The sequence below is a fragment of the Oryx dammah genome, unplaced genomic scaffold (assembly GCF_014754425.2).
Source record: "Oryx dammah isolate SB20612 unplaced genomic scaffold, SCBI_Odam_1.1 HiC_scaffold_10, whole genome shotgun sequence".
Taxonomy (NCBI): Eukaryota; Metazoa; Chordata; class Mammalia; order Artiodactyla; family Bovidae; genus Oryx; species Oryx dammah.
The window spans coordinates 48,020,238-48,038,834 of record NW_024070194.1 but is presented as its reverse complement, the minus strand read 5'-3'; the positions used below and the strand labels follow the sequence as shown (position 1 = coordinate 48,038,834).

At 42.0% G+C, this 18,597-nt stretch overlaps 1 protein-coding gene across 1 annotated transcript; it reads right to left on the bottom strand.

The window, feature by feature from the left end:
- Window positions 1-17,723: 17,723 nt before the first annotated feature.
- LOC120869008 (NADH dehydrogenase [ubiquinone] 1 alpha subcomplex subunit 1-like) lies at window positions 17,724-18,075 on the bottom strand. Its single transcript, XM_040248032.1, has one exon. The coding sequence runs from the start codon at window positions 18,046-18,048 to the stop codon at window positions 17,836-17,838; it is 213 nt and encodes a 70-aa protein (XP_040103966.1). The 5' UTR covers window positions 18,049-18,075; the 3' UTR covers window positions 17,724-17,835.
- Between the last annotated feature and the right edge of the window lie 522 nt (window positions 18,076-18,597).

The window sequence follows — 18,597 nt, the reverse complement described above, 5'->3', positions numbered from 1 at the left end:
TTTCTCCGTGAATCTTCCAGATCCAGGGATTGAACCTGGATTTCTCGCATTGCAGGCCGATTCTTTATTGTCAGAGCCACCAGGGAAGCCCGAGAAGAAGGGACTATTATTTTACAGGACACGACACCCGAGGCAGGAAGACACTGGACCCCTGTCCCTCCACCCATAAGCACAGTTGGCAGCCCAGCTATGGGCCCACAGTGCGTTCAGTAGCCCTATGAGTTGAAAAAATGTATTTCTTTGATTAAAAAATGATGGCCCTTCAATGTAAGAAATGTTACTTAAGATTTTAATTACAGTTCACGAGTGTTTTGAAGATCCTCAAAGAAAGCATGACTCTAGAAGAAATGTGAGGCTTGAAAAGATCATGTCTGCATAAGAGCTGTTTGTGTTGTCACCAGTTTTGGGATCTGTGGGCCTCAGCACGTATAAAGGTCTATTATATTTTTAGTGTGGAAGATTCCATTTACATTTAGTGGTGTCTCCCAAGGGGCTTCCTCTCCTTACCAAAGGCTTAAGCTCTTCCACTGCTGCATTTAAAAAAGCAAATCAACAACTTTGATTGACCAGGCTCAGAGGCAGGGCTCCAAAAAAGCTGCTGAAATGACAACCAGCTTACTCTTCCACACAAAAAAGAACACAGGAAACTCTGGAGTTCAGCCCTTCCGTTCTGGCAGCAACCTCTTCTCAGCAAGTTCCTCTAAATGCCTGTATCATTGAGACCCTTCTGTTTCTAAACAGGACATCTGCATTTCCCGATCAATTTCAGTTTCGGGTTTGGGGAAAAATTCTGCTCAACTCCCAGACTTGCCCTTTTAATAATACTAGTTATCAGTGTTATTTGTATAACAACTGTTTAGGGCTAAGTAGCAGGCAATCTCCCATTTTCCTGTAGGAGGCTGGTTTTCTGCTCCATTTCATGGGCAGGAAACTAAAGCAGAGAGAAGTTATGAGTGTGCCAGGGTCACCAATTAGACACGGTGGAGTGGAGATTTGAACCCAGGTGGCGTGACTCCAGAGTCCACCCTCTGAGCATTCCTGCTCTAAGTGGGCACCGGGCTTCAATTTAGGGTACAAACTGTTCTTAGCAAACAAGAGCTGATGACACAGCATGCCTGATGCTCTGGAGAACAAGTAAGTTGTGATTCCTACCTGTGTCAGCACGGTGACGAATCATTGAACACTCTTTACTTACAGCCTTCCAGGGGAGGTAGGTATCCTTATCCCCATTTTTCAGATGAGTAATTGAAACTCAGAGAGGTTAAGTCACTTGCCCACAGTCACACAGCTGGTTAATGACAAATTCTGGCTGCAAACCCAGCTGTTACTGACTCCCCATCTGAGGTTTTTTCCATTATGGTGTGCTACCAGTTTATAGGAGATGATCAAGGTGGACAAGCCCAGGCTTTGGTGGAAAGTTTCTCCTTCAAGGACTGTCAGAATTATCACTAAAAGTTCATTTGAAATTCACATTACATCTGTCGTAAAAACAAACAATTTTGTCTGGTATTTTTAACTTCCGTACCCCTGGTATTGGTGATGGCTCTAGGCATTTTCAAGTCCGTTTGAGAAGAGTATTCAAACTGATTTGAAGCATGTCTCAGCCTACTTTGAGTGGCAGGTTTTCACCAGTGGATCTTCTGTGTCAGGGATTTTTCACATTAGATATTCTCGAAATTACCTGCTGCTGGGCATGGTAGATAATGCTGAGCAGGTTGCTGGGGCATCTTGAAATTACCTGCTGCTGGGCGTGGTAGATAATGCTGAGCAGGTTGCTGGGGCAAGATGCATCTTTATCATAAAAGTCAAATTATAGAAAAAGTCAAATTTCTTTGTTCTGAGATGAACTCTTCTGATCAGAGTTATTCCTCCCAGAAAAAATTGTTATTGCTAGTTTCTTGGGTACACTTCCAGAAATTTAAGTAAAATTTAAACGGTGAATATTGGATTGACCATCCCTACATATTTGGTTTAGGAAAAAGTTCATTTGTCCCTTCTGGCAAAGCATTTTATCCATATGCTTCCGAAATCCATGAGTTTTTCATTTGGTATTTATAATTCTCCCCTCCCCACTTCTTACTTTAGTATCTGCACAAATTTGCTTCTGAGTCTTACTGTGGGCATGGAGAGAGTGTTCAAACATCCACCATGGATTGAGTGGAAAGTGGAAAAAACTCAGAAAACTCTTCCAAAGGCTAATCATACTTAAATAGATGGAGAGGAAAGACGTATGGCAGTTCTGGACGTTACAGGACCACAAACTGGATATGCTTTTCTTTTTCATTCCCACCTTTGGGTGTGTTTGTGTCGTTAGTTCTTCCTTGTGCTACACCACAACTATTTGAATGTTCTTGTTTGCTTGCTACTTAACCATCCAGGGTGGCAGTCACTGAAGGTACCTGCTGCCAACTGAGCAAATAGCCCAGGACAGAGAGCAGTGTTCTATCGACTCGCGATGCCATTTCTCCATCGCTTCAGTGTCACTTTGGACACCTCGTCTTTGACTTCCAGGTTCAGTCTGATGAGTAAAACAGAAGTGTGCTGGCTTAAGAAGCGTCTGTGCTCATCAGAAACTGGTGAGTCACTGCCTTCTAGGCTAGCGTCAGTGTTCACTCAGTGCAGCCTTGGCTCCAGCCGTAGCCTCTGCCCCAGATTGTGGTTAAAATGCTGACACTTTCCCCATTGCTGTCTTTTCACAATCTCCAGACTATTTCGTGTCCCAGAGGTCAGGACATTAAGAATCATTACTCACCCCCAGCACATTCCCATTTCTGGCCCAAAGAGCTACGGGAACTTCCCGTTTTAAGTTCTCCTGAACGTTTTTGAAATTGCAAACTAAAGAGAACTCAAGGACAGTTTCAGGTGCCACGTCTTCTCCGACATTGAAAAATTCCAGGAGTTTCGCCGGGGATGCTGCTACCTTTTCACTCTTCCGGCTGGAACTCAGAATGAAACTCTGTGCCGTCCCAGCTGGGAACTGCATTTTCTGGCTACTTTGGGGGTCTTTTGAGGACTCTTTTGGGGGAAAAAAACCTGTTACATTCTCAAGCCCCTGTTTGGGGGTTTTACAAAGCTTCACGAGCCTGTGCTCTTTGCTGAGTTTGTTGCCAGCTCTGGGGCAGGGCTTTCCGGGTGACGCTAGGGGTAAAGAGCTTGCCTGCAAATGCTGGAGACATAAGAGACACAGGTTTGATCCCTGGGCTGGGAAGATCTCTTGGAGAAGGAAATGGCAACCCACTCCAGTATTCCTACCTGGAAAACCCCGCAGAGAGAGGAGCCTTGCAGGCTATAATCCAAAGGGTCGAAAAGAGTCAGACACCACTGAAGCAATTTAGCACTGCCTGGGCAGGAAGCAGAGTGTCCCAGCTCCTAAAGTGGAGAATTTGACTAGCCAGAATTTAATGATTTGGGCTGGAGCAAGCCTGCTTTTGCCAGTACGGATGTTTGGGAAACTCACCAGTCTTGTCTGTATTCCTTCTGTGGGAAAGAATCCTCACTGCTTCTTCCTGCCTGCCGGAGAGAGGCCACCCACCTGCAATATTCTTCCATCCAGACCTGCGGCTGGAGGAGCAGTAGGCCGAGTATGGTCAGACTTCTGGGACAGAGAGACAGACCCACTTGATCCCTTGAAAGGGACCAGGAACCCACTTGAGAGGTTCATAGGCTTTGATGTTTGGGAGCTTGGGAGGGACCACAAGGATGCTGCCAGCTGGAAGACTTGCCTTGAGCCGCCCAGCCTCAGATGCCCCTGGACCACAAATGGGACTGAGCCCTCTCCATTGTGAACAATGAGGCCCCTCACCATGGTGTCAGCCTGGGGACCTGACCTGGTGCTGGAGGGGTCTTGCCTTTGTAGGTGCCCGGATTAGAGGCTAGGATTCTTTTGAAACATTCCCACTGCTTTCATTTAAAATATATATTTCATTTAATTATATGCATTTGTTTCTCTTACTACAAAATAATACATATTTATACTAAATTTTAAAACAATTACTGGAAAGCAAAAAGAAAACAAACGGTATCCTAGTTCAGGCAGAATGACTACTATTCATTCAATAGCTCTTTCTAGATATCTAGATCTTGATATAAAGCCATTATTTTACTTATTCATATATTTATAGGGTATAAAATATTAAGAGAAGCATAGTTTTCTCTGTCAAGAAGCAAAGGGACTAACAGAGGAGTCAGGTAATGAATAAATGGACAGACAAATACCTGATTACAAAATGCTGAACTTGATGAAGGAACATGGCATTTGATAGGAAATAACAGCAGGTGCTTCCCAGGGCTTTGCAGGTAGCGCTAGTGGTAAAGAACTTGCCTGCCAATGCAGGAGACATAATAGGTACTGATTTGATCCTTGGGTTGTGAAGATCCCCTGGAGAAGGAAATGGCAACCCACTCCAGTATTCTTGCCTGGAAAATCCCATGGAGAGAGGAGCCTGGTGGGCTACAGTCCATGGAGTCTCAAAGAGCCGGACACAACTGAGGTGACTTAGCGACTTAGCCCTGCACAACAACAGTGATATGATAGGGCTGATGTCACGGAGGAAGGACATTTAGGCATGACTGGAAAGGACTAGAACAGAAGGAGCTGGCAGTCTCCAGGAATGCAGGCTGAGATAGGCCCAAAGGCCCTAAGACACGCAGACCTTGGTGGGTATCTTACAGAACATTCGTCTGATGGGATTTGTCTGATAAATTTTTTCTCACGATTGCCTGGGATCATGGGTTTGGGGAAGCAGACCAGAGAAGTAAATATCATCCTCCTCACATCATATCAAGGGAAGATGGTGTCAACATAATGACTGCTGTTATGCTCACTTTGGTCACTGGGTTGATTCCCCTGTAAAGTTATCAAGCCCCTTTTCCACATTGTTGACTTTGGAAGGCAGCCACCGTCACTACCCACACCTCAGGAGTAGGAGTTAGGCTTACCCTCTTGAAAATGAAGAATCTACATATATTATTTGGAATTCTTCTCCATGAGAGATTTTAGTCTTCTCTCCCTATATATTCAATTGTTTATATCAGCCGGGACTTGTATTATTTATACTTTGTATGCATTTTTAAAATCTTTCAAAAATTTACATGTTTTAAACCTATACATTTAGGTTGCTCCTTTTTGTTGTACGGTAGAGAATATTATAATGAACACCTGTGTGTTCAAGTATTTGCTGATCTCTTTGCTCATTGATTGAGTGTATATTTCTAGACATAGGAGCTTGGAGCAGAAGATATGAGCACTGTAGCTTCTCTTGCTATGTTCTGCCAAGTTGCTTTCTAGGTATATTACTCAGCATCTATTTCTATCTGAAGACGATGACAGTCCCTGTCTCAACATGTCTTGGTGAGTGTTAAGCATTGAAATTTGTTGAAGGCTTTGTTAAGTTGATAGGAAATGTATCACCCTTTTCAGTAAATTAAAAAAAATTTAAAATATTTTCTAAGATAGTAGGAAGAAAAGTGTCTCTATTTTAATTTGTGTTCCATTTCCAGTGAGGGTATATGTTTTTGCTGCTTTTTGTTGGGGGAACAAGCCCAGCTGACGTGGTGCTCTGGCCTCTAGCTCACTGCTGAGCTGTGGTTTGGCTATTACAGAGCATCTCTTTCCTGCTAGAGCCCTAGGATCTCCCAGATAAGAAAGAACATGAAGAAAAAGTGTTGGCTAGGCCAACTTTTGCCATGATGCTCATAAATGGTAGTTGCGACCCTTCTCTGATCACTCCGCAGTGTGATGGAATATTCTGGAATACTACTAGATGGGACTATGGAAGGTAGAGTGGCTTTTAGGACTTGCCTGATGACCTGAATTAGAAACCACCTTCCTTCACTCAAATCTCCTGTGCTGTATCTAGATGGTGAGCTGTGTGCTCCCCATGCCATGGTGAATATTGCCTCTTCCCACCCAGGAGACCTTGAAGCCTAGTGAAGTCTAGTTACTCAGTACTTTGAATAATAAGTCTAGTTAATCAGTACTTTTGGTGCTTTAGTGGGCTAAGTACAAAGCCTGACTAACTTTCTAGAGCTGGGGATGGTTTCACAGAGGAAGTGACAAAATAGAGCTAGGTCTTCATAACAAACATGCGTTTGTCAGTTGGAGAAAAGAAAGAAGAGCGTTTGACACCAAGATGTGGTGAAGCGATGGAAGATTTGGAATGCGGGTACGAAGGATGTATTCTGGTAACCACAAAACTGGGATCTAACAGAACTAAGCAGAATGATGGCCACAGCTCCAAGCCTGGGATTTGGGCTTCAGCCTCCCGTATAGGTCTCCCCTGCCCTAGTTCCCTTCCAGATGGTTGGAATGGGGCCACTGCCCACATGGTTATGAGAGGCATGCTTGACGATGGCAGAGACGGTCACCCTGGTGACCGTAACAAATTTGTAAAAGAGGATTGCCCCACCAGTATGTCACCTCTGATATTTTTAAGTGAGCAACAAATAGCTTCTATTGTCATTGATTCATTATGTATCAAACACAGTAGTTTACTATGTATTTACTAAACACACATCAGCCAGCTTACTATAACCAACAAACCACAGGCAGAGAGGGCAAAATAGTGAAGGGCTTGGAACGCCACACCAAGAAGCTTGGGCCTGTTACTGCAGAAACAGGATGTTTTTTTTTTTATTAAATTTATTTATTTATTTATTTTTAATTTTTACTTTACAATTCTGTATTGGTTTTGGCATAGATTGACATGAATCCACCACAGGTGTACATGCATTCCCAAACATGAACCCCCCTCTCACCCCCCTCCCCACAACATCTCTCTGGGTCATCCCCGCGCGTCAGCCCCAAGCGTGTCATATCCTGCATCAGACATAGACTGGCATTTCGATTCTTACATGATATTATACATGTTTCAATGCCATTCTCCCAAATCATCACACCCTCTCCCTCTCCCTCTGAGTCCAAAAGTCCGCTATACACATCTGTGTCTTTTTTGCTGTCCTGCATACAGGGTCATCATTGCCATCTTTCTAAATTCCATATATATGTGTTAGTATAGTGTATTGGTGTTTTTCTTTCTGGCTCACTTCACTCTGTATAATCGGCTCCAGTTTCATCCATCTCAGCAGAACTGATTCAAATGTATTCTTTTTAATGGCTGAGTAATACTCCATTGTGTATATGTACCACAGCTTTCTTATCCATTCATCTACTGATGGACATCTAGGTTGTTTCCATGTCCTGGCTATTATAAACAGTGCTGCAATGAACATTGGGGTACATGTGTCTCTTTCAATTCTGGTTTCCTCTGTGTGTATGCCCAACAGTGGGATTGCTGGGTCATAAGGCAGTTCTATTTGCAATTTTTTAAGGAATCTCCACACTGTTCTCCATAGTGGCTGTACTAGTTTGCATTCCCACCAACAGTGTAGGAGGGTTCCCTTCTCTCCACACCCTCTCCAGCATTTATTGCTTGCAGATTTTTGGATCGCAGACATTCTGACTGGTGTGAAGTGGTACCTCATTGTGGTTTTGATTTGCATTTCTCTAATAATGAGTGATGTTGAGCATCTTTTCATGTGTTTGTTAGCCATCCGTATGTCTTCTTTGGAGAAATGTCTATTTAGTTCTTTGGCCCATTTTTTGATTGGGTCGTTTATTTTTCTGGAATTGAGCTGCAGGAGTTGCTTGTATATTTTTGAGATTAGTTGTTTGTCAGTTGCTTCATTTGCTATTATTTTCTCCCATTTGGAAGGCTGTCTTTTCACTTTGCTTATGTTTTCCTTTGTTGTGCAGAAGCTTTTAATTTTAATTAGATCCCATTTGTTTATTTTTGCTTTTATTTCCAGAATTCTGGGAGGTGGATCATAGAGGATCCTGCTGTGGTTTATGTCGGAGGGTGTTTTGCCTATGTTCTCCTCTAAGAGTTTTATAGTTTCTGGTCTTACATTTAGATCTTTAATCCACTTTGAGTTTATCTTTGTGTGCGGTGTTAGAAAGTGATCTAGTTTCATTCTTTTACAAGTGGTTGACCAGTTTTCCCAGCACCACTTGTTAAAGAGATTGTCTTTACTCCATTGTATATTCTTGCCTCCTTTGTCAAAGATAAGGTGTCCATATGTATGTGGATTTATCTCTGGGCTTTCTATTTTGTTCCATTGATCTATATGTCTGTCTTTGTGCCAATACCATACTGTCTTGATGACTGTGGCTTTGTAGTAGAGCCTGAAGTCAGGCAAATTGATTCCTCCAGTTCCATTCTTCTTTCTCAAGATTGCTTTGGCTATTCGTGGTTTTTTGTATTTCCATACAAATCTTGAAATTATTTGTTGTAGTTCTGTGAAAAATATTGCTGGTATCTTGATAGGGATTGCATTGAATTTGTAAATTGCTTTGGGTAATATACTCATTTTCACTATATTGATTCTTCCGATCCATGAGCATGGTATATTTCTCCATCTATTAGTGTCCTCTTTGATTTCTTTCATCAGTGTTTTATAGTTTTCTGTATATAGGTCTTTAGTTTCTTTAGGTAGATATATTCCTAAGTATTTTATTCTTTTTGTTGCAATGGTGAATGGAATTGTTTCCTTAATTTCTGTTTCTTAAAGAGAGCATGACATGCTGAGTGCACATGTAGAGAGAAAGGGACATGCCTTCCAGGCCATGGACAGCATTCTGGTCTCTGAGATCGTGGCTCAGTTTGGTTTCCAGTCAGCCTCCACTAGACTGAACCAACTTTTGGATGTGCCAGATACAAATTCTACTGGCCTCTTGAGCATCTGCAGATATCTCAGAAATAAATTAGAAGAGACATCTGAGGTAGGTTGTTTAACAATCACAAATTCCTCCTCTTCCTCTGTGTGTGCCCTGTGCCATGTGGCTTTTCTGCTCCTTCCTTCAAGAGACAGAGTATGTCTGGGACTTCTCTGGTGGTCCAGTGGCTAAGACTTGGCACTGTCAATGCAGGGAGCCCAGATTCGTTTGATCCCTGGTCAGGGTACTAGATCCCACATGCTGCAACTAAGAACTCACGTACTGCAACTAAAGATCCTACATGCTGCAACTAAGACCCAGTGCAGCCAAATATCTACAGATAAAGAAAATACAGACCTTAAAATAAAAGAGAGAGAGTATGTTTGCTCCCGAAATAGAGATATGGCCATATGACTTGCTTAAGCTCGTGGGACATTATTAGCACACGGGACACAGGTTGGCTCAAAAAGCACTTGTGCTTTGGAGTTCAGTCTTTCCTGCTCCCCTAGACCTCCATGTAAAGAAATCCGGACTGGTCTCCTTAAGAATGAACGCGCACATGGAGAACAGCAGACAGACACGTGAAGCTACCATGGAGAAACCATGCAAAGCAATCCATCAGATGATTGGGGCCTCATGAGTGACTCTAGGTGCGCCCAGCAGAAGACCTCGCTGAGCCCAACTCAAGTTGCCAACCAGAGAATCATGAATAACCCGCCAAGTTCTGATATTTTGTTACACAGCAATAGACAACTGATACAATAATGGGAATCTCACTGTTAAGAAGATCACAGTTGATGCCAGTACAGAAGAAATCATCAATAGAAACATAACAACCCTGCCTCCATTCACTCAGAACTAACCAGTGATGCCACAGAGCAGCTGCTAATATTCTGTTTGAATATATGGATTTATTTTTTGACAAAGCTGAAAGGAAATAATTTGTTTAGTCACTCCAGTTTTGTTTCTGTTATTTTTTGTCCTTCTATTTTTGTCCCTTCTCTTCTTTTTGGTTTTTCTTGTGAGAATAATCTTGTTAGATATTTTAACTGCATAAATTCTTCTCTCTACTTGGGGTAACGCCAGAATGTTGAAATTTCCTTTGCTTTGTGGATGCTCATGGTTCTTCCGCATGTAGCTTCAATTACTTCTTCTTTTCAATTTCTTGAAGTTTGCACTTAATTAAGAAAGAAGAATCTTCTTTAGATTTCTTAAAGTTTTCCTTGATTTCTCCCCCAAATTAAATATGTAATCTTTGCATTACAATTATCTGAAATTATCAATATGATTCATATAAATCTCTGTATAGAATGCTGTCTCCTATATGACAGCAATTGGTAATATGAAAAAAAATTCAGAATCGCATGATAGGGAAAGTTGTTAGCTATAAGACACTTGCTCACCAATGGTTCTTTATATTTCACGAATAGAATGCACTTCTTATTAAAGATTCATCTTTGCTATCTGAAAAGTCATATCTTTCAGTCAAAACTTTAACATCATTGTGGTTTCTTCTGTGACATTCATGCATTTAGTCACTAAACATTCAATAAGTTTTCTGTATACTTGGCTGGGGCTTAGAGATATAAAGATGAATACAGAACTCTGCCTTCAAGATAGAAAGCATGTTGATAGAAAATAATACTACTTCAACAAGCTAAGTGTCATAATAGATACACACAGGGCATTCCAGGAGTTCAGAGGTCTGTGTGTGTGTTTGGGGCCAGTTGTGAATAAGAAAAGATCCGAAGCAGGAGATACTGAATTAGGTTGTAGGTTACAAATAGGAGTAAGTCATGAGATGCGTACGGGATGTGAATGGGTTGCTGAAGTCGGGGCACACACGCTGAGACGCAGTTATGGGAGGAACACACAGTGTGAAGCAGGGCATGATGAGAAGGCAAGTGGACAGAGCCTGGCCCCTGGTCAGAGACTCTAGAGAGCCAGGTTGAGGAAGGGACTTCACTGTGTAAAGCAGAGAGGGCTGCTGGAGGAGTTCAAGTAAGATATGACGGTGGGTTTGGAAGCTCAAGGAGACCATCAGAGCCCATTATCCTTGCATATCTGATAGAGAACAAAGAACTGAAATAGGATAGCACCAGCTTTGCTGTTGTTATGAGGCAAAGACTTTACTAACTTTGTTGCAAACTTTATTCCCAGGCTTCTTCAGCCTAGTTGGCTGTAAAGAATAAATTTTATAAACGAAAGGTGAAAAGAAGTGCAATGTCCAAGGGGCAGGAATGAAAAGAAGAGATAAGTGAAGAAATGGTTAGAAAGTTGAGCTGGAAGAACTCGCAGTCGACTGGCTGTGGAGGTAAGAGAGAAGGAGTGAAGGGTGACTTCTGGGCTCTCGTTTAGTGAGGGAGTGGGTGGCAGAGCCCTGACATGGGGACACAGGAAGGGGCGCAGGTCACCACCACCAGCCTTGGAGGAGACTGCTCCAGCCTCAGCAGAACTCTCTTAGCATGACACCAGAGTCATTAGTCATTGGCTTGGTTTGCTGGACAGATGACCAGTCAAGTTCATCTTGTTGTAATTGGTCTTTCCCTTCTTGATTTTTGTGCAAGGTGAGGATTTTGGCTGAAGGATGAGGAAGACAATCAAGCCTTGCTCAGAAACATGTCACCATCAATTGCAAAGTTGTCAGTTTATAGCAAGTGATAGATACACAGCCCAGAGGAGATTTCCCAGAATTTGTTATTGCCGTGTGCGGAGACTAAGCCTCACTTCACCATCAGACTGGCTTGGTGGGCTTCTCTCTCTGCTTCAGAGGAAGGGAACCTGTCTGCTTCTCTTTGAGGGTGGTCACTGATATGGAATACGTAGTTGGTGTAACAATTTTGCTTAATGGGCTGTACACTTTTTAACACAGGCAGCTCTTCGTGTAAATACTAGTCAGGAAAGAGGTTGTTTTTTTTTTTTTTTTTTTTTTTTTTTAATGTCCAAGAGAAGCTGTTTTAGTTAAACAAAGGGCAGGGAGTTCCTTCCTGAATGGTTAAAGTCCTCCTGATTGTATTAGCAATGTGCTGGATACAAACTGCTCCTTGGCTACTTTCACGACATTTATCAGAATTCTTGTTAAATAGCATTTTCCCAAAAATGATGTGAGGAAAATCAAACAATGGAGCATACAGGTGATTAACCAGGAAAAACACAATGAATAGAAAAGTTTTTATGCTTCTTCACTTTGACATAAAGGAAAAAAAAAAATACACTTTTCTCTTTAAAGATATAATTTGTAGGTTAAAACTCAGTTTCATTGTCACTATTAAGTATGCTAACTTTTCATGCTCAATGCAATCTTTTAAAAAAGTAACATATTTTAAATAGATGCTTATATTATAGAACATTCAGACAATACAGGTAAGCACAAAGAAGCAAATACTCATCTCTCACAATTTCTTCATCAGTTTTCTTTCCTTATATGAAGACAACAGCTTTCACCAGTTTGTTGAGGGGAGAACACGGTCTGTGACTGGAAGGAACATACGGATGGGTTTGATCACTGGAGGCCATGAAGGATAAACTCAAATACAGATACCCAGGCTGCTGGGAGCCCCTAAGCAGAGATGTGCTGGAGGATGGAGGTGTGTCATTTTGCACTTCAAGTTGCAATGAATGGAATCTGTACTTCTGGATTCACGGGATCAAAAGCGGAACTCTTCTAAGTAAGAGACGGGGGAGGATTCTGAGCTCTCTTTTGGGGAGGAGCAAGATGCCAAGCTAGGAGGAGGAAAATAGGATCAAGAGAGGTGGCCATGGCAGGAGGGACAGGGAGATGAGAAAAGTTCTCAAAACTGTAGTGTCTGGAAAGGACTTCTGGTTTAGTGTGAGATACATGGTGCATCCCGTGTCTTCTGAGATTCTTCCCCAAAAGTCAGGAAATTCTTCATCAGTCACTAATGCTTTTAAGGGAGTAGGTTTTTTTCTTCTTTAAATATAGGATCCTTGCTACCTGGCTATTTATTACCTGAGTTCCCCACCCAGTTACCAGTTCTTTTCTTTTCCATTATGGTTTATTACAGGATATTGAATATAGTTCCCTATGCTATACAGTAGGGCCTTGTTGTTTATCCATCTTATATATAATAGTTTGCACCTGATAACCCCAGACTCTTAATCCATCCCCCTCTTCCCTCCCTCTTGGTGACCATAAGTCTGTTCTCTATGTTTGTGAGTCTGTTTCATAGACAAGTTCATTTGTGTCATATTTTAGATTCCGCATGTAAGTGATATCATATATTTGTCTTTCTCTGTCTGGCTTACTTCATTTGGTATGATAATCTCTAGGTCCATCCATGTTGCTACAAATGGCATTATTCCATTCTTTCTTGAGGCTGAGTAGTATTTTACTGTGTGTGTGTATACACACACACATATATACACACACATACACACATATATATGTATATAAAATCACCTCTTCTTTATCCATTCATCTGTTGTTGGATATTTAGGCTGTTTCCATGTCTTGGTTATTGTGCATAGTACTGCTATGAATTTAGGGCTGCATGTATCTTTTTGAATCATAGTTTTATCTGAATATATGCCCAGGAATGGGACTGAAGGAGTAGATGGCACCCAGTTGCCTCAAGAGAGGTGGTTGAAGGAAGTCCAAGCTAACTAGTGTTACCGTTCCCTAATGCAGTGGCCAGAGAGAATCAATCAATGCTAAACCACCTCTCCCCATTTTTCACTCCAAATTATGTTTTGTATTTTGTCTTAAGTAGGCATTTTCTTTCTACCTAAAATGAAGAAGTAGAGTTGATCCCCACCCATTTTTCTCTCTTTCTACGTGATTGATGTGCTCAGCTTCCGGAGAGCGTGACTTCAACAGAATGCACATCACTGCAAAGTGGATTTCAACTCTTGCAAAAGAGGTTGGGATTTCATGAAAGTTTGAAAGTGGTATTGGAAGAACTAGTCAAAACATCTGCCAAGTCACTGACACGTGAGGACCTGGCTGCATTAGAGCAGTTGGTAATAGAAATCAACAAAGAAGACCTCAGACGCTGCTTCAATGAGTGTGACTTTACTATCAAAGAATTAGGGAAGGCTCCTGGGGAAAGGGATGAAACACTTGTACTGGGCAAAAGCACCCAACTAGCTTTTATGGATTCACTGTGAAACTCGAGAGTGCAGCAAAGCACTTCATAGATCTGCTGAGGATTAACTCTGTTTTTTCTGAAAATTGGTGCGTGGATAGTTTTAAACTACATCACGTACGGCTTCCCTGGTGGCTCAGGTAGTAAAGAATCCACCTGCAAAGCAGGAGATCTAGGCTTGATCCCTGGGTCAGGAAGATCCCCTGGAGAAGGGAATGGCAACCAACTCCAGTATTCTTGCCTGGAGGATTCCATAGACAGAAGAGCCTGGCTGGCTACAGTCCATGGGAGCTGCAGAGTTGGACATGACTGAGCGACTAGCTCTTTTGCTTTCGTTAAGTGTCAAATAAATTGTTTTCTCCTTTGTTAGTTTAGTTTTCCCAGGTAAAGTTTGAGTCAAACCTCATTTTCAGATTCTTGACTATTAAAATTTTAGCTCATAATAGAAAATCTAAAACATGAACGAATATAGAGGTAATTGTGTAATAAACTCCCTTGTATCCATTATCCAGCCTGAACAGTTAGGTCCCCTACATACAAACCTTCAAGTTGCAAACGTTCAAATGTGTGTTCTATCAGTGTCAGGAGTGAGTGAAATTGCATCTTGCCTTCCATCTCCTATTGCTGACGACCCCTCAGCTCTACCATCTCCCACCTCCTCTCCCTCCTCCAGTCAGTAACTCTTCTTGCCTGTTCACTCGATGCCAGCCCCTGTGTGCCAGCTATTGTACTCTACTATTGTACTTCAAGGTACTGTACTGGAAGATTAAAAATGTTTTCCTTGTTTGTTTTTTATGTATTATTTGTGTGAAAAGTATTGTAAACCTATTACAGAACAGTACTGCATAGCTGAACGTGTTAGTTGGGTACCTAGGTTAACTTTGTTGGGTTTATGAACAGATTAGACTTATGAACATGTTCTTGGAATGGAACTGGTTCGCTTGTAGAGGGCTTAACCATATACATATAATACACTCACTCTACTCTCCTCGTCCCTGATTCTGTATCCTCTTGTTAACAAAAAATTGATCAGTTGATCTAGGAAAGAAACAGGAAATTTTACTTGAGCCAAACACATGTATATATTTGTATGAGCATATATATATATGTGTGTGTGTATATGCGCTTGTGTGCTCAGTCGTGTCCGACTCTTTGTGACCCCATGGACTGTAGCCTGCCAGGCTCCTCTGTCCAAGGGATTCTTCAGGCAGGAATACTGGAGTGGGTTGCCATTTCCTTCTCCAGGAGATCTTCTTGACCCAGGGATCAAATCCGCATCTCGTGTGTCTCCTGTATTGGCAGGAGGATTTTTTTTACCACTGCACCACCAGGGAGTATAGAACATGTAAATCATATCTGTACAGCTTGCATATTCCCATCAATTTAAAATTCTATTTATTAACCATACAAACCAAGAAATGCAATATCACAAGCCCCCCAGAGGCATGCTTAGGCTCACTTCCAATCACTTTCCTTCCAAAGGAATGACCATCCTGACTTTTAATACTGTACACGAGGGCTGCACAGCCAATCTTGTCCCCTCCCAGCTCACTCCACCCTCCTCTGCCCAGCTCTGTATCTTCTTGCCAACAAAAAATTAATCAGTTGGCCTACGAAAGAAATGGAAATTTTTACCTGAGCCAGATTGAGGATTCTAACCCAGGAAGAGCCTCTCAGAAAGCTTTGAGAACTGTTCCACCCATTAGAGGTCAAAGCACAGTTGTATGAGTTTTTGGAGACGGAGGGCTGCACATTGGATGACATATGATTGACAGTTTACACAGTCCAGATCTGTAAGTACAAAGTGATGGGTCATTGTGGCCCCCGGAGTATGGAGGAGGAACGTTTTCTTTAAGGAGTTGTCTTGTTGGTGCTGGGAGAAGGTTGCTCTTTGCGGTTAAACAGGTATTTCTGCTGACGGGGGAGTCTGGCCTGATGCATAATGCAGATACAACATGCACAACATGGGGAGAGAGTGGGCCAAAGGGCAGAGAAAATTCTTTCATGTTTAAATTTTTCTTGTCTTGCCATAAAAATGAACTTTATTTCATGCTACCATTTCATCTGAAAATATTTCAGTATGTAAGTCTAAAGCACAGAGACCTAACATATAACCATGATGCCATAATAACATTTTAAAGCTTAACCACAATAACCAAATGTCAGCAAATATCCTGAACATGTACATTTCCTCGTTTGTCTCATATGCGTGTGTACTCAGTTGTGTCTGACTCTTTGCAGCCCCATGGACTGTAACCCGTCAGGCTCCTCTGTCCATAGAATTTTCAGGCAGGAATACTGGAGTGGGTTGCCATTACCTCCTCCAGGGGATCTTCCCGATCCAGGGATCAAACACAAGTCTCTGGTGTCTCCTGCTTTGGCAGGAGAATTCTTTACCACTGCACAACCAAGGAAGTCCTGGTTTGTCTCAAAGATTTAAGATATTGAAAGTTGCTTGAATTATGATCTAAATAAGATCCATAGGGGTTCTGAAATGTTTTTTAATCTGTAGGTTCCCCTTCTCCATTTCCTAGTTCCTATCACTTTCCCCTCCTCTTTTCTCTCTTCCTCACTGAAATATTATTTTATTTTTTTGGTTGTTGAACTGGATATTTATTCTACAGAACTGCCCATGGTCTGATCTTCATCACTGCATCCTGTGGTGGTGTTTATTACATCTTTCTGTCTCATTTTTATTCTGTAACTTGGTAGTTATTGGGTTTGATCTGATTCAATTTTGATACTTTGGCAAGAATCCTTCATAGGAGGAGTAGAGTTCTTCTAGACACATAAGGCTGGTTGTCTCTTGGTTGTGATGTTTGCAGCCCTAGGTCATCATTTTTAGAGCCACTGTCATTATGGATTTGTAAAATGGTAATATTCTATTATTTCTTTTTCATTTATTAGACATAATACTTCTAAAAACAGAAAATTACTCTCATCAATAATTTGATTACCCTGAGGGTCAGTTTATATAGGAAATGAAGAATAAACGCTCAATTTTTACCTTTTTATTTACAGCAAAATAAAAATGAGTTGGTGGCCCAGTATCTTTGATAGGTGACTTTCAATTCCTGGGTTGGGAAGATCTCCTGGAGAAGGGAGCAGCTGCCCGTTCCAGTATTATTGTCTAGAGAATTCTATAGACAGAGGAGCCTGGTGGGCTGCAGTCCATGGGATCTCTAACATTTGCACTTTCCCTTTTCATGAACTCTTGTCATGCTTTGAAACATTAAAGAAAAATGTAAACCTACTTAAAAATAAAATTTTTTTTTCTGATGTTGGGGGTCAAAAAGGGAGGGGGTGCCAACCTACAGTATGCCTTGCCAAGCTCTTAGAGACCCTGGCACTGGAATCCGTCCTGGCTAAAAGATGCGCACATACATCAGGAAGGACTTTGAGTCAGATCAGAAGTTCGCAATGAGCAAGATGATTGGCCAGAGGAAACCTAAAGAGCTGCCCCTGTAGGCAATTCAAGCCATCCTAAAAGCGCGACACCCTCCAAGCCCACTCATCCGCATGTACTTTCTGCTAATAAACAACCCGTTACACTACTCAGACTTTTAGCTGAATTTTTAAAACCTTTTTATTTTAGATTAGAGTAGAGGTGATTAACCATGCTTTAGGTGTATAGAAAAGTGATTCAGTTATACATATACATGCATCTATTCTTTTTCAAATTATTTTTCCATTTAGGTTCTTACATAATATTGAGCAGAGTTCCCGGTGCTACACAGTAAGTCCTTATTTTAAATACAGCAGCGTGTACGTTTCCATCCCCAAATCCTGATCTATCTCTTTTTCCCCACCCTTCCCTCAGGTAATCGTAAGTTTGTTCTCTAAGTCTGTGAGTCTATTTCCGTTTGTAAATAAGCCAAGAGACCTTTTTTTTTTTAAATTTTTTAATTTTTATTACACACTACAAAATACAATGCATGCTACACAATATGCTGCATAATCTACTAGCAGGGATAGAAGAGCATGACTGAGTTGTTCATCAACCAGGAAAACGTGTCCTTAATCAATGTTCTCCAAACCCTTTGACACATAGTAATGGTTTACTCCAGAGACACGCCTATCTCTTTCCATCAAATACCACTGATATGAATAATGGGCAACCCTTTTTTCCTTGCCTCCGTTACTGAACCTGTGGATGCGCGCGGTGGCCATTCCCAGGATGAACAAGCACACGCCCATGACGGCGATCCCGGGGAGAACCTCGAACCACATCGCGACGCCGTTCCCGAGGCCAAACACTCCCTTAAGCCAAGGGATCTTTGTTGAATTTTTTTTCTCCAAAGAAGACAAGGACCAGGGAGGGACTTACATCACACCCAGAGGCCCTCATCGTCTAGTGGCTAGGATTTGGCACTCTAAGTGCCACAGTCTGGGCTTGATTCCAGGATAGGGAACTGAGATCCGGATTTGAGCTGCTGTACCCCAAGCCCTACCCATCAATCAGAACTAGCTTGCAAGCCAGAGCAGCTGGAAGGCTTTGAATGGGTGTCTCCAATTCTCTGTCAATCTGAAGATTTGAATCTCAAAGGTGGGCTTCATGTGCCTTCCCTGGAAGGAGACCACCCCCTGCGCTTTTATCTCATTACCCACGTATCTCTGGATATCATCTGGGTTTGATCCCTGGTCGAGAAGATCCTCCGGAGAAGGAAATGGCAATCCATTCCCAGTATTCTTGACTGGAGAATCCCATGGATAGAGGGGCCTTTGTGGACTACAGTCCAGGGGGTCACAAAGAGTCAGACACGACTGAGTAACACACAC

What these genes read in the sequence shown, in the direction of transcription:
- LOC120869008 (XM_040248032.1), bottom strand. Translation starts at nt 18,048, where the DNA reads ATGTGGTTCGAGGTTCTCCCCGGGATCGCCGTCATGGGCGTGTGCTTG.